Raw genomic sequence first — 15041 nt, forward strand, 5'->3', positions numbered from 1 at the left:
GTAATGTAGTGAATGAACAATTTTTCTAAGCTAATTGTTAGATCCATGAAGCATGTCAGGACTACGTGTCCCAGGTCCGACTACCTTTTATTTGTCAGTCGTCTCTCTGGTAACTATAGCAACGGTGATCTTTTCTCTAAATGAACAAAACATACTTTTAACATTTTGTAAAACTGCTATGTTAAATTGATAAAATCGTTGACACCACTCATGTAAAGGTTTGCATACAGCACAACAAAACGAATTCATGTTTTTGTCAAAAAGGGAAGCAGTTTCTTTAAGCTGCGGCCGCGGACTTTGATGACGTCATATTTCCACGACGTGTAGTTCCTATCAGGCACCTATGCAGTAAGCGTATGAAATATGCTTTTGAATTAAAAAAAAAGTGCGTATAATCAGGTCCATAAAGCTCTGAGTTCTAAGGTTTTATTAACGTGCGTCATTTAAGGGCAGTACACGTTTCAACTCGGGGAAAGCCTGCATACATTCGTAACACGTGAGTAGCTACGTGGCTAATTCACATGTTCTTTCGCTAACATAACAGCAACTATCCCTGTCATTTAAAACTCGCCGTGGTCAAGTTTTTGTACATTTGCGTAGTTCAGTGAATATCTGCGGCTGCTGGGCTGCGCGTATGGCGGGCAGCAGGATGAAGCTGGAGCTGTCCCGTGTGGTTCAGGGAGGGGGTCGGCTGGGTGTGCTGAAGGGGCTCGGCAGGACGGGACAGCACTCACTGGAAGTCCCGGGGTGTCTGCTGTACACACACTTTGGCACAGTGCCCCACCTCACCCAGGACACACTGCACACCCTGAACAACTTGCCTTCTGTTGCTCAGCTCACCCTGTCCAGCGCGTAAGCTTACCTCAAATCTCTCTCTCTCTCTCTCTCACTCTCTCAATTCAATTCAATTCAATTCAATTCAATTCAATTCAAAAAGTTTTATTGGCATGATATTTGTGGTACAAACTGTGTTGCCAAAGCATTACAATATTACGAATATTACAAATAATAACACAAATATTACGAAAATAACACTCACTCACTCACTCACTCACTCACTCACTCACTCACACACACACACACACACACACACACACACACACACACACACACACACACACACACACACACACACACACACACACACACACACACACACACACACACACACACTGAACTCTGTGCGATCTGACGCCCATCACCATCACCTTTTCTTCCTTTCTAAAGAGCAGAGCACCAGGAAGTGTTGGAGGAGTTTAAGGATGGATTCAGGAAGTTTGCAGGTACTTGTGTTCAGTCACATTTTCTTCTTCTGCACCTCTCCTCTATCGTTACCTCCTATCATACAAACAGAAATCAGGATTAGCTAGGAATTTCTAGCAGACCAAACTGAATTGATAAAACTTACGGTACCCAATGCTATTCCTATATTTATGCAGTATTGATGAAAAGGTCATCAATCATCAGCATTTTACCCTGAAGTGTTGTTGTTCATATTAACACATTGGATATGAAAGTGTAAACAAGTATTAGTATTATATCTACAGGTGTTTGTGATTTGCAGATCTAATACTCATTGGCCTAGACATTTGACTGGATTTAGCTCACAATAAAGTAATACTTTCTTGTAAAGGTATAAAAGCTTAAAAATGTAATAATATTTTTCACTTGATTGAAAAGGAATTTAAACCCAATAATGTAATATGATGTCCTGACTGGTAATGTAATACCCTTCATGTGGGTCCAAGCCAAGGTGGGATGCTGTCAGAGTGTGGATTCTGCTTTCTTTAACAACCGTTTTATAAACTAGACAGACTATTCTATTGAGAACCTGTGATGCTGCTAACCTGCTACAGACCTTGATCACCTTTGTTACTGCATAGCAACAGATAAAAGTAAAAAATCAGCTCAGCCAGGATCTGTAAAACAAGGTTATCAGGGATCTTTCAACACTAAACTTCACCAACTTTGTGCCTTTTTTTAACACAGTCATTCTTTCATTCCAAATATATAATGTGTTCAAGCATCTTAAATTCTTACAACACGAAATGTAGAACTCTGGACTGAAATTGAACAGTTTTACATCATCCGTAATTAATACATTTCCAGTGCTGATCTAGTCACTACGTTATTGGGTTTTATTACATTTTCAGAAGTGTATTACATTTTATTTGATGCTAAATGATATATTTGAAAATCTATTATACCAGAGTTATAGATTATACATCAGGATATGTCATATCATATGACAACAGTAGTAGCAACACTGTGCTCAAATAGTTTATCAAAAGTTTTTTGAGAACAACAGATCACAAACAGTGTGCGATACTATCGAAAGCTCCACAACAGTGGACCTTATGGAGTCAATGTCACTCTTTGTAGTATGTGTTCAGCAGAAGAAACATTGTGTTACATTGGAATTGTATTAGCATATAACAGATTAGCTAAAATAAATAACAACTGTATGTAGGAAATCCCTCAACTCTGTTTATTAATACACTAAAACACATTACTTTCAGCATGTCACTTTAACTGTGCTGTGTAAGCAGCTTTGGTAGCTATTTAATCACAGCTGTCTGTCATACTGTCAAAAAAACAAAACAAGTAAAAAAAATGAATTACTTTTTATTTAACCCTCAGCATAATAACCATAATAAGAAATGCTGCAGGGTTCAAAATCCTGTGCTAGTTTGACGAGTTGATTGATGTAAATGTCATGCATGTACAGCACAAATTTACTCTGAAAAGCTTTCGGCATATGTGGCCTACATTATTTCCACCGATTGAATTGGAGAGACTCGATATAAAAAACAGTTTTAGTTGTAAATTGAAAAATTGATTGACTAAAAAAAAAGTAGTGCTGTTTCTGAGTGACATTTATTTAAATGCCTCTAAAGACTGGCTTTGCAGTACAGCAGTAAGCTTCATCCTTCTTTGAGGCAACCAAATTTGAAATTACAAAATGTAATCACTGTAGCGCCACTTGTTGTAATCTGTCAGGGGATTGCTACAGTGCTTACTCTTAAAGTGCGAAAGGGGAAGAGCAGTGATTGAATAAGTTGAAAACAATAACAGCGTGTATTGCTGCTGTTACCCCTTTTGTTTTCCTCACCTTTTGTTCGTCTGCTGGGTTTGCTGATAACCTCAGTCCTTCCTCCTGACTCGGAGTTGTCACATTAACACGCGGTAATCAAACGTCTCGCTCCGTCACTTCGCTTCGTGCTCGGCATGTAACACCTTCGTCTGGTGTTACTCTCTGTGAGTGATGTGCCTTGATTTTGGATTTGTTCTTTTGTGCAGGTCTTCACGACACTGTGTTGTACTGCTCCCTTCACGACTCCGCCAGCCCCTGCCCTACAGGTCATACCACTAATAAGGTGAGATTTAGATTTTGCTCAAAGGGATAATTACACATGTTGGGATATACACTCATTCCCCTTTATGCAGAGAGTTAGATGAGGAAAGTGATACCTCTGGCGTATCTTTCACTCCTGGATCTGTCCGAAGGTTGCAAAGGCTGCCTAACATTCTAGATACTCACATATATAACCTCCCATCAAAACCACGAGTTTGGACTTCAAGTTCCTCAGGGTCTTGTTGGCGAGTGAGGGAACAATATAGTGTGAAATTGGCCGGTGAATCGGAGCAGAGGGGTGGTGTTGCACTCGCTTTATCGCATCATTGTGACGAAAAGAGAGCTGAGCCAGAAGGCAAAACTCTCGATCTACCGGTCAATCATTGTTCCTAATATCACCTTAGGTCATGACCAGAATGTAGAAGATAGATTGCTGGTACAAGTGGCCGAAATGGGTTTTCTCAGGAGGGTGGCTGGCGAAATAGGGTGTGAAGCTCCGTCATCCGTGAGGAATGCAGAGTAGAGCCGCTGCTCCTTTGCGTAGAAAGGACAGAGCCAGTTGAGTGGAGGCATCTGGTAAGCATGCTGGTAAAGACCCCGGACTAGGTGGAGAGATTTGACTTCCACACTGGCCTGGGAATGCCTCGGCATCCCCCAGTCAGAGCTGGTCTATATGTGGCTCGGTAAAAGTAGGTTTGGGGTCCCCTGCTGGAGCTGCTGCCCCCTGCATAAGCAAAAACAACAAGTGAGGGAGTGAATGTCAGCTTTGGTCAACCTCAGGTGGATTTTGTTACCTTTGGAGGGAAGCAGGCTAGCTGAAAACCACTGCTTCCATTCAATGTTAAACTAAGGTAGCCTGCTTCTGTAGTATTTGTATTGATTTTCTTTATCTTACTGTTCCTCTTAAAGAGCGAATCATTTTTTAAAAGCTATTGTTTCTTCTCAAGCCTCTTTTACATGAACAAGCCCACTATGCTTTGTCATTAGACGGTGTCAGTGTGGGGCAGCGGTGGGCGGATAGAGCTGACCGTGGCCAAGTTCATGGCTCTCCAGAAGACGTTGCAGCCAGACTGGTACCAGAGCATGGCCGACGGAGAGACGTGGCAGAACAACACCTCTCGCAAAAGGGTCCGCAAATCAGTGGATCGAACCCTTGCCCACTTGGATGAGTGTCTGCTTGAGCACCAAAAATCAAAGGTACACACACACACACACACACACACACACACACACACACACACACACACACACACACACACCGAGAGAGTAGTCTAAACCCATTCCACTCCACACAGCTTACATGTTTGAATCAGTCATGCACGGCGTACACCACATGGGACAAAGATTGATGTACTACGTCTTGAAACACAGTGGGATTATCAAGGATACATTATCAGTGAATGTGTAAGTGCTCTGCATCCAGCACGGCTAATGAAATCCACGTGTTTTCCTTATAAAGGCAGTCGAACATGACCTCGTTTCATGATAGAAAAAACAGTGAAGATCTATTCACATAGGGCTGTGAAGAAGACATTTCATTAGTTACTACACCAGTTTCAGTGCCTAAAACTAAATGCATTTATTTGCTCCTCCGTATATTTAATTGCCTGGCTGCATTCCGAATGTTCTCTGGAAGATACATGTAAAGCATTGAATAGAATTAAGAAAAAAGACAAACAGAACCGACGGCAGTGAACAAATTACTCAAACCTATTGTTAAATCAAAAACAACAAACAAACAGGCACGCACGGCTGATTTTCTCTCTTTCTTTCTTTCTTTCTTTCTTTCTTTCTTTCTTTCTTTCTTTCTTTCTTTCTTTCTTTCTTTCTTTCTTTCTTTCTTTCTTTCTTTCTTTCTTTCTTTCTTTCTTTCTTTCTCTCTCACTCACTCACACACACACAAATCCCTCACACCAGGGGCTGAGGCGTACATAGGGGAACAAGTCAAACCTTCGCTGATTCACACTAGCCTACTACTTCTAAGTGTCGAGGCCAAAGCCGTCTCAAACTCAAACAACATATCCACAGCCATCTCTGCTGTTTACTATCATGACTTTGACGGCGCATGCACAGCACTGTCGTCATCCGGTTACGTCCGCCCCAGAGCACCATATATAGGGCTCTGGCCCGCCCATATCAGATAGAACCAATTGAAACTTAGCTCAGAATTTTCTGACATATTAAATGCGCTTCTATGGAGCGTGCCCAGACCGACAGCGGCAGGTTTGGATTTCCAGGCTAATTATGGCTTGCACCCTGAATCTCTGGCTGTAGAAAAAAAGCAAGCCGATAGCAATCCAGAAGCTGACTGATTGCACAGCTAGCTAATCCTTTCGTTCATGTACCTGTTTATTTAAAAGGCTCGTAGTAAAACAAAGTTTTTTAATTTCTATTTTTAGGGATTTTGCTGGGTAGGCAGATGGCACGTCACTGAGCGATGGCATACTGCAGGTAATCTAGACAACGTTGTACAGAGGGAGCTGCTGGACTGCTGCTGAGCTCCACACTGTCTTTCCTCCCTGTCAACTTCATGTTGAGTCATCAAAATCCAGAGGAATTCTGCCAAGAATAGAACGTTTATGTCCCCTTTTTTAAGTTTTTAAGGGTTTCAGTTCAATGTTTCTTCCCTCTTTCTCAGTCTGTTTCTTTGATCTCATTTCTGTTGGATAACCAACCTGTGTGTCATTGGCAGGAGTTGGAGGGAGTGGAGGTGTTCGGGGTGGTGGAAGGAGGAGACATCCTGGACGAGAGGCTGCGCTCAGCCAGAGAGACCTCCAAGAGGCCTGTGGCAGGATTCTGTCTGGACGGCCTCCAGACAGGCGCCATGGACCAGGCCCTGAGGACCCAGCTCATCACTGCTGTGACCAAAGAGCTGCCTGAAGACAAACCCAGGTCAGCACAGCTTGTGACTGTGTGACACAAATGTTCATTGATTACAGTTGTAAAGGGGAGATTTTCACACACTCCGTATTATTAATGGAATAATACTCACTGATTACATTATGCCAACGGCAACCAAACAAAAAGTGGAAGATTGAACCAACCAACATTACCATCTATGTTAGAATTGTATTCATCATAGTTAAGGAAAAGTCATGCCTTGTATTTATCCTCCAGTTTTCCATCAGCTTGTAGATGCTCTACAGTAAATCAACACAGAAGCAAACTGAGCGACCACTCCTGATTTTCGTCATTAATTAATGTGCTGATTTTATCAATCATTTACTCATTAGCATTTAGAATAGATAATACGTGGACAACAATCTAGGGCTGCAACCAACAATTGATTAATCGTCGCCTCTTTAACTTCAGATATTTGGCAACATTTCCAAAGTGATGTCTTCAAGTGCCTATATTTGTCCCAACACCTAAATATCTTTAAATTATAATGTGGTTAAACAAAGATTACCAGCACACCCTCATGTTGGAGAAGCTGGAGACGGATTGGATTTAGATTTTATTTTTAAATTGTTTAATCTATAATTTAATGAATAATTTAAATTGGAAAAAGAACCCAACCCTCCACAAATTGTTAACCTCTAACAGGAGAATATGTTTCACTAACTACCAAAACAATTTATCAGTTGTGAACATTTTATATAGTAATTATTTGCAACTGAAAAATAAAATGATAAACTTTTCATGAATCTTATTTATCTTCATGTATTTATTTCTATTTTATTTCTAAACCAACGCAGAAGTGCGGTTTAAAAAGCAGAATCTTCTGTGTTAAAACAATGATTCAGAGACTGAGTGGACCCAGTTGGTGGATACTGTTTTATCAGTTAATTATCCTGCTTGATTGATTATTAGTGAAAACTCAGCCGCTGTGCCATGCTCCCTCCACACACTTGCTGTGTCTCAATCGAGGGGCCGCATCCTTCTAAGAACGCGGTCTATGAAGGCCATAGCCGTGAAGGCCGAACCGAAGGCCGAATGAGCGTTGTTAAATGAGACGGTCTCCGCAGGTCTCCGTTTACGAGCATTTCCGGTTTGCGTAACAAGCCGTTACCTTGCGTCACGACTCGCTGCTCCTGTGCTGCCTAGGAACCCTGATTGCTGCCGACGGAAACAGCCTTGTCAACGGATGAAAAAAGAAAAAGAAGTTGCCTACTAGACGAAAAGGAAGAAAAGTACAAGAAGAAATAAAAGAAAAGACAAGAAAGAAAGGAAGATAAAAGAAGATGGAGCAACACGTTGCTGTTTAGTTATTTTTTATTTTATTTTATTTTATGCCAAAAAAACGCAATGAATCTTGGGATATGTTGAGCCACGAAGGATACATCTGTTGGACCCTTCAAAACCGTGAAACGAAGGCTGCATTTCTCGGCCGCATATGAAGGAGCCTTCCAAATGGGACAAGCCTTTGCGCGCCGCTATGACGCAATCGGTCTTCAAATGCAGCCTTCGCAGGCTGCGGACCCTTAAATGAGACACAACCACTGTCAGCATACATTAACATATCCACCTTAAAGGATAGCACCAGCGCTAATAATAATTTATCACTGTCTGCTGACAATGATTGGCTTTTTTAAAATGTATAGTATGCTTGAGCTTTGTGTTTACATCTGTACTGGCTTACACATAACCTTAAACAATAATAGACATGGATGTTTTTACAATAAGTGGCTGTAAAACAACACGTTCAAAGGATTATTTTGTGGTGTACAGTCAATTATTTTCTTCCGGTTTGAAATATTCTTTAATTAGAGCTGTAATGATTTGTTCATTAAGTGATCAACTGACAATAATCAGTAAATCGTTTGTCATTTTTTTTTCATTCTCTGGTTCCAAATTCTTCAATGTGAGGATTCCCTTCTTCTCTCTGTTATATTTCATTATACATTGAATATATTCAGCTTTTGGACTAAAACCAGTAATTTTAACACAACTTACATTTGGCTCTGGGAGCTTGTGGGCAATTTTTATTTAAAAAAAAATCTAACAATTGTAAAAAAATATATATATATTAAAAAGACAGACTAGAAAGGCTTTCTCTCCAACTGCATGCCTCTCCAAACTACATAAGCCTGTAGCTTTACAGAGGCTTCTCCCTGGAGACTGTCCCACTTGAGCGAGCTTCTCTCCCGGGCGTGATTGATAACGTCTCTCTGTCAGAAACAGACGACCTGCTGCTTTCTCTGGCTGTCAGGGAGATGCTGCTTCCTACTGGAATGTGGAGTAATTATCAAAGGCTAAATTGGGCTTGACCTTGATGCCTGCAGGCACAGCGTGAGAGGGGGTCGGTTGACCGAAAGCACAAACACACAAGCGTGCACATACTGTATAGTTGGAAGGTAGAGAAATACTGCTGGTGTTTGTGAGCGCCTCTATTGTAGATGTTTATGTGTGTTACATGAAATTTTATGAATTATTTAGTTTTTTTTCCCTTCTTCTTTTTATTGTGTATGTTGTGTGTATGTGTGTATGTATGTGACTCAGACTGCTACAGGGGGTAGGGCGACCTGAAGAGGTGCTGGCGTGCGTGGAAGCCGGCGTGGACCTGTTTGAGAGTTTCTTCCCCTTCCAGGTGACTGAACGGGGCTGTGCTCTCTGCTTCAGCTTCCACGTGTCAGCGGACCCGGAGCGCACAGGTACAGTTTTGGTTACAACTTTCTGATTTTAAAAGAACCATCATTTGCCCATTTATATTGCTCGTTTGAACATTTTTGTTCCTTTGAAACACAAGTTCCCCCCAGAAGTATAGAAAAAAATTGTCTTCGAGTCGAGACCTTGTAACATTACGCCTTGAGCAAGTTGACATGTCAATTTGTAATTTAGGAGTTTGGGTAGGTGGTCTCTCTCTCTCTCTCTCTCTCTCTCTCTCTCTCTCTCTCTCTCTCTAAATGCGTTTGGCTGAGAATGAAGCTTGAGGGAGATGGGATTGTGCTGTGAAATATGATTACTTTTCACTATTATAATTAGCATCAGAGAGATTTGTACAAAGCAATTAGTGAAGGCATGTTATCGTAAATATCATAGATAGTAAATAATATGAAATATAAATATGCAGAGATGTCATTAAAAGAGAAGTATGGATGTTATAGGCCCCACTTTGATGTGCACTGGAGGGATGATTAAATATCCCAATAATGAGTCTAACAGGCTAATGCTAATTCCCAAAGGAAGCCATAGCAGTTAAAAATGCTTACAGATGTCCCTGGTTCAAATACATAGAATAAAGGGCCTTTCGTCTAACATCGGAGAGTTTAATTACACCTTCCTTATCGTGTCTTAAATGGTTCAGTGTCAAGAAGACTTTGCAGAGTGAGAAGCCCTTAATCTACTTTCAATTGCTTGAATGTGTCTGCTGTTTTTGAGCCAGTTTTCACAAAATGAATAAGTATGAAATGATAGTCACAAGGGATTTATTTTGCATAAAAAAAAAAAAGCTAGATCTAATGGTTAGTAAAGTTATATTTGTACCAGTTTGTTTGTGTGTAGTCGGCTGGCCGGTTTGCATTTTCTTAGACCCAGGTCAAGAAATAATTGGTTGGAAAGAAAAGTCAGCTGAAATGAAATCAATGATGTATCTCACAGCTGCATCAGTAAGGCAACAATTTAGTCCAAGGCCCGTTGTTCAGATTTACGTCCCAAGCGAAAAGCCACATGACTGTCATGAGCTGTGGGAACTCAATGTGACCGATGAAGAGGACTTAGCGCTTCATTAAAAAAAGTTGTGTTAAACCTCTTTTATATACAGTACAGTACATTGTTAAAACGGGCATGACTGACAGAGTGGAGTTTAGTATCCGGCAGCATCTAGTGTCAGACGGCACTAATCGATTGAGAGTTATGTGGCTCAGCTGAGGTGAGAGCAGCGATGGTGTCAAACCTGAAGGGAAATTCCTATTCCCCTTTGAGGCAATTACCCGGCCCCATTGGGGGAGCCGGTGTCCCACAACCCCCACTTACGGTCCTTTTTGACATGGCTGACCATATATGCTCATTCACCCCTTCATTCCTATTCCCCTCATTTTTTTCTGTCACACACTTCTTCTCTCCATCTTTACAACTTTTTATCTACATTTTCCCATCTTTCTTTTCTCGCCCCACACTGCTCATCCACCTTTACTTCCCTCTGAAGCCAAAACACAGCAATCCCCAGTAAAGACCAGAATCTGTTTCAACTTGTTATAAAAAAAAAACATTGTGTAAAATAATTTTTTTTTTTTTTGGGAATGTTCTGTATTTTTCAGAAGTTGCCACTTGCAGGTGAGATAGATTTTTGCTCAACATAGATGTCCCACTTTTTTCTTTTCCCTGTAGTTAAACAATATTTTTAGATGCTCAAACATCTTAAGGAGATATTCTTTGCTTTGAGATTGCTACACCATATAAAAAATTGCAGCGGCTACATTTGATCATGTAAGCCTGTGATGTTAGACAAACTGGCCTAGTTCATAAATTGTACTATTTATTTGTTCACTTTGAGAAAAAGAAAGCCGCAGTATCCTTTTTGTTTAATGTAAGGTCTGTGAGAATGATTAATTATCAGCCTCTGAAGGGCATGAAGTTAAGGTTTACAAGGAAATGTTTCAAACTCTTTTTTTATGTAGCTCTCAAACTTTAGACCTTTCGTTTGAATCATTTCACAGCTTCACTGTTTCTGGATTTACTGCCCCATACATTTCTTAAAAAGAATTGCTCTTCATCTTCCTCTTTATCTTATTAGCTTTAGTCAAGGCTCATTTCTTCTCTTTTCTTCTCATGCTTATCACTTCCTCCGTAAGCTTACACCCCCAATATAAATAATTTGTATGCTATGCTTTAACACTTTGTTGCTCTCTACTTCACCCTCCACAATCTGTGCTACACCCATGTTAGCCCTATTGTTGCTTTTTAATCTCCATCTTTAATCATGCTTTGATATGGACCCCTTCTTTCCACCCTCTCCTTCCCTATATTATTCCCTCTTCCTTCCATCTCTTGTCTCTTTAACGTTAGTTATTTTTACAAGGCGTCTCTCTCCACCAGCTCTCGTTACCTTTCTCCGTTCTCATTAAATGATTGGCAGTCACCTCGCTGTGAACACCCATCTGTGTTAGGGAGGCTTTCATAGTCAGAAAACAGCAAGTAAGTAATTATATTTTGAATGGCAGAGAGAATATAGGAGTGGGGGAAGCAACAGTATGTGTTCCTGTGTTTTGATTAAGTGCTGTGGTTATGTACAAAGGGATGTATTTATTTTAATTTTTTTTCCCGGAGGGAGAGATTAGTGTGAGTGTTTGTGGTGTGCTGGGATTAAGAATGTGTATGGATCTTTTGGCAGTGCTGGAGCTGGACAAAGAGCCAGACACAGTGGAGGACACACGACAGAAAGGAGATCTTGATGTTGGTGGAACACGGATGACTTCCTTTGAGATGGACCTCAAAGACAAGAGGTTTGTGGCGGTGACCCAAATGCTTTTATATGCAGCGGTGCTTGCAGAATGTTTGCTGTAAAGCCTTTTGGAAACATGTTCTAAAATATAATTAAACAAAAAAGTTTATTTTTTCCTTGAAGACCGTTTGAGAGGTCTCCATGGCAATAGTCATTTGTATTTTTAGATCGTTCGTGATTGGTTCAAAATACTTAGTGTGTAATCAGAACCGGAGCCTGACCTCATCTAAACGTAATTTCTGTAAAGTTTATCAAACCTAAATCACAATATCTAATTCTAATTGATAATGCCTGACTCTTTTCAGATGCTTACTATCATGCAACCATACCCGTCGCTATGGGCGGGCCATAGGGGGCCGGGCCCGCCCCCAAGAATGCTTGTGCCCCCCCCCCCAGTTGGGGCACAGATCTCTCAAAAAAAATTACTATTATTAATTTAATTTTTATTTTATAATATCATAGTAGCTAATTTTGTGTTGATAAATACTAATGTTGCATTCTTTATCATCAAAACATTTAAAATATAAAGAAACAATGGTGTGATTTTGTTTGATTGATGGGAGTCTGTCTAAACTGCAACAGCCTATCACGGCCTTACTGAAAAGAAAGTAAGGCTACGTAGGCCTACGTAATACGTCAATGTAGCCGCTCAACAGTTACCGCGCATTTTTAAAAGTGAAGCTGGATGAGTTTTCGCCAGCTTACTATTTCATTTCTAGTTCATCATAATCGATATTCGGTAATGGTTGAAAAGCCCACCAACAGTCTCCTCTGCCAAATCGGATCGTCAAACTGTTGTCACTTTTCGAGCCGCATTATAACAGACTAGACTACTACAAGCCGAAATTATGGACATGTTCAGCGCGGTGACACTTCTGATTGCGTGAAGCCACAGTTTTGCACTGTGGGAACTCTGCGCTCCTCCAGCCACGGCCATCGAGGCTGTGCCGGAGACCGACCCCGGACCGAACCCGGTCCAAGCAAGAGAAGACGCACAATTTACAAGAACCTCCGCGGATTTGCAGTTGAGGAAACAGTTGGTCCGTCACAAAGTGACAGACGAAAAGACTGAGTTCAAGAGAGTATTTTACAGTGTTATTGATGCTGTGCAAGGAGAGATGGATGGGCTTTTTTGAGAGCGCAGTAGCGAGCTCATTCGCGCACTGGCTGCTTTGAACCCGGTGGCCGAAAGATATGTTGATGAGGAGGTTGAGGTCGGAAAAACGCCGCCTCCCGCTGTACTGATAGAAGGGACTGGAGAGAGCACAGCCCTGCCTCCACTCAAAGTAGGCTATCGTTTGTGTGTGTGTGTGTGTGTGTGTGTGTGTGTGTGTGTAATAGCAATGCATATCCCTCTGTTGACTGCTTTAAATGCAATGTTTGAGATATGCTTCTGGTGTTATGCTACATCTAATATGTTGTATAGTCAAGTGTTTTATGGATATTCATAACATTGCTTCTATGTAATGTATTGCTTTAAATTATGAGGACTGATGTTGTAGGCTATAGAGGCTACCGCTGTTGGTTAGTTGAACGTGATGATGACGTGCTGCGCGAATAGAGTAGGCCTATAGGACTATTAAAAATATACGTACTGTAGGCTAATAATAATTGTGCCCCCCTATGCAGTTCATATGCCCCCCTTAAGACTGAGGTCTGGCGACGGGTCTGCATGCAACTAACTAACTAACTAAACCAAATGAAATAGTTATAAGGAATTTGTGGATTTGGGTTTACAGGGGCTTTTTATACATTTGTTGAACTCTTCTTGGTGTACATTTAGGTTTTTTGTGAATTGACCTTGAACTTGTGTCCAGGTACCACAATGACTTCAAGCCGCTGGTGGAGGGGTGTGGCTGCTACTGCTGTAAGAACCACCAGAGGGCGTACCTTCACCACCTGCTGGTGACCAATGAGCTGCTGGCTGGAGTCCTGCTCATGATCCACAACACAGCGCACTATCACGGCTTCTTTGGCGCCCTGAGGGAAGCTCTGGCCACCGATACACTAGCCCTCCTCAAGAGGAAGGTTCTTGGGGAGACAGAACCAAAGTACTAAGACGGATCAACCAGATAGATAGGGGGAGGGGGATTGATCTGGCTCTCTCCCTCTTATCTTGCTGTTCCACACTCCAGTCAGTCGGAGAGACTGTGACACTGCAGAGTCACTCCGTATGTTGCTTAAGTCACGTCTGTCAAGCACATTGGAAGGAGGAGGATTAAAAGAGAAGGTAGCAGATGAAGACAACCTTTTTAGTGGTTGAATTCTGCCATCACATCAGGGGGACCCGCTTCCACAAGTGTATCGATTTGAGCTGATAGCCAGGAGATAGAGTCATGGTTAGGTGGATTAGGATATCAGGAGGAATCTGCATAAAGAAATAAAATGTGAGGGTGAAGAATTGTGGGCCCCGACTTGAATGACAGTGCTCCTATAGAGAGGAAGAACCAACTTTGGGGACCACTTTGGTTTGGGGGTAAAAAAGGAAAGTAAGTCTCGCTTTTTCTCATGCTATACATTAAAAAGTAATGCATATAATAAGACTCCCTTGAGGCTTTGTTGTCCCTTTTTTTTTGTTTCATACATTATTGATCCGTTTTCATCAGGCAAACTGTTATTGTCCATGTGCTCCATGGTTATTTCGTTAATGTTCCACTTGGATGAGTTCTCACACAACATGTAGATTGTCTACATGAGCATGCATGATATGATCGTGCTTTGCATTTAAACGTGCCAATCTACACTCCCAGATGTGGCGGTGTTAGCTGGTCGTCCTCTCGCGGGCAATGCGGGGAGGTTAACTCAAGTCTCGGAGGCTGCCAGCTCCTCCATTCCTGCTGCCGAGGGAGGATAATGATCAGATAAAGATATGGGTCCTCTCTGGCCTCCCATGCAGGCTTTCTGAAGGTGATGAGATATAATTGACTGCCAGCCCGTGCATATGTCTGTGGGGGGACAGGGCACAGGCCGAGAGAGAGAGGAGATTGTGACAGATTTATGGAACAGCACTGGGGATTTTTTTGTCATACGCGTGATGGGTTCCCTTTTAACGGCACAGAGCAGTATAATGAAGCAGGTTGGAGGATGTGCTGTCGTCAATATGTGGGCGCTGTGCATAAATACTTAAAAATACAGTATAAAATTGTGCAGTGAAGTTTGTAAAGTCAACTAATACAGAAAATAGAATAGATGGTTAATGGATACTGCAGTCCTTTCCTCGGACAACTGCTTTTTAAAAATGTAGTCAGAAATTGTTTCAGCATGCTCAGTAAATATACCCTTGGTAAATATGCACTGGTTTGA

The 15041-nt window shown here is 41.5% G+C and overlaps 1 protein-coding gene across 1 annotated transcript; it reads left to right on the forward strand.

The window, feature by feature from the left end:
* Positions 1-337: 337 nt before the first annotated feature.
* On the forward strand, positions 338-14279 carry qtrt2 (queuine tRNA-ribosyltransferase accessory subunit 2). The gene is made up of 8 exons (XM_080050623.1): positions 338-852; positions 1228-1283; positions 3301-3377; positions 4343-4552; positions 6048-6247; positions 8798-8949; positions 11628-11739; positions 13556-14279. The coding sequence occupies exons 1-8, from the start codon at positions 635-637 to the stop codon at positions 13794-13796; spliced, it is 1266 nt and encodes a 421-aa protein (XP_079906749.1). The 5' UTR covers positions 338-634; the 3' UTR covers positions 13797-14279.
* Positions 14280-15041: the final 762 nt, after the last annotated feature.

This window comes from Ammodytes marinus, assembly GCF_949987685.1.
Source record: "Ammodytes marinus genome assembly, chromosome: 21".
Classification (NCBI taxonomy): Eukaryota; Metazoa; Chordata; class Actinopteri; order Uranoscopiformes; family Ammodytidae; genus Ammodytes; species Ammodytes marinus.

Coding starts and splice junctions, on each gene's coding strand:
- qtrt2 (XM_080050623.1), top strand. CDS start 635: ATGGCGGGCAGCAGGATGAAGCTGGAGCTGTCCCGTGTGGTTCAGGGA. Junction 853..1,227: donor CAGCTCACCCTGTCCAGCGC/GTAAGCTTACCT, acceptor TCCTTTCTAAAG/AGCAGAGCACCAGGAAGTGT. Junction 3,378..4,342: donor CAGGTCATACCACTAATAAG/GTGAGATTTAGA, acceptor CTTTGTCATTAG/ACGGTGTCAGTGTGGGGCAG.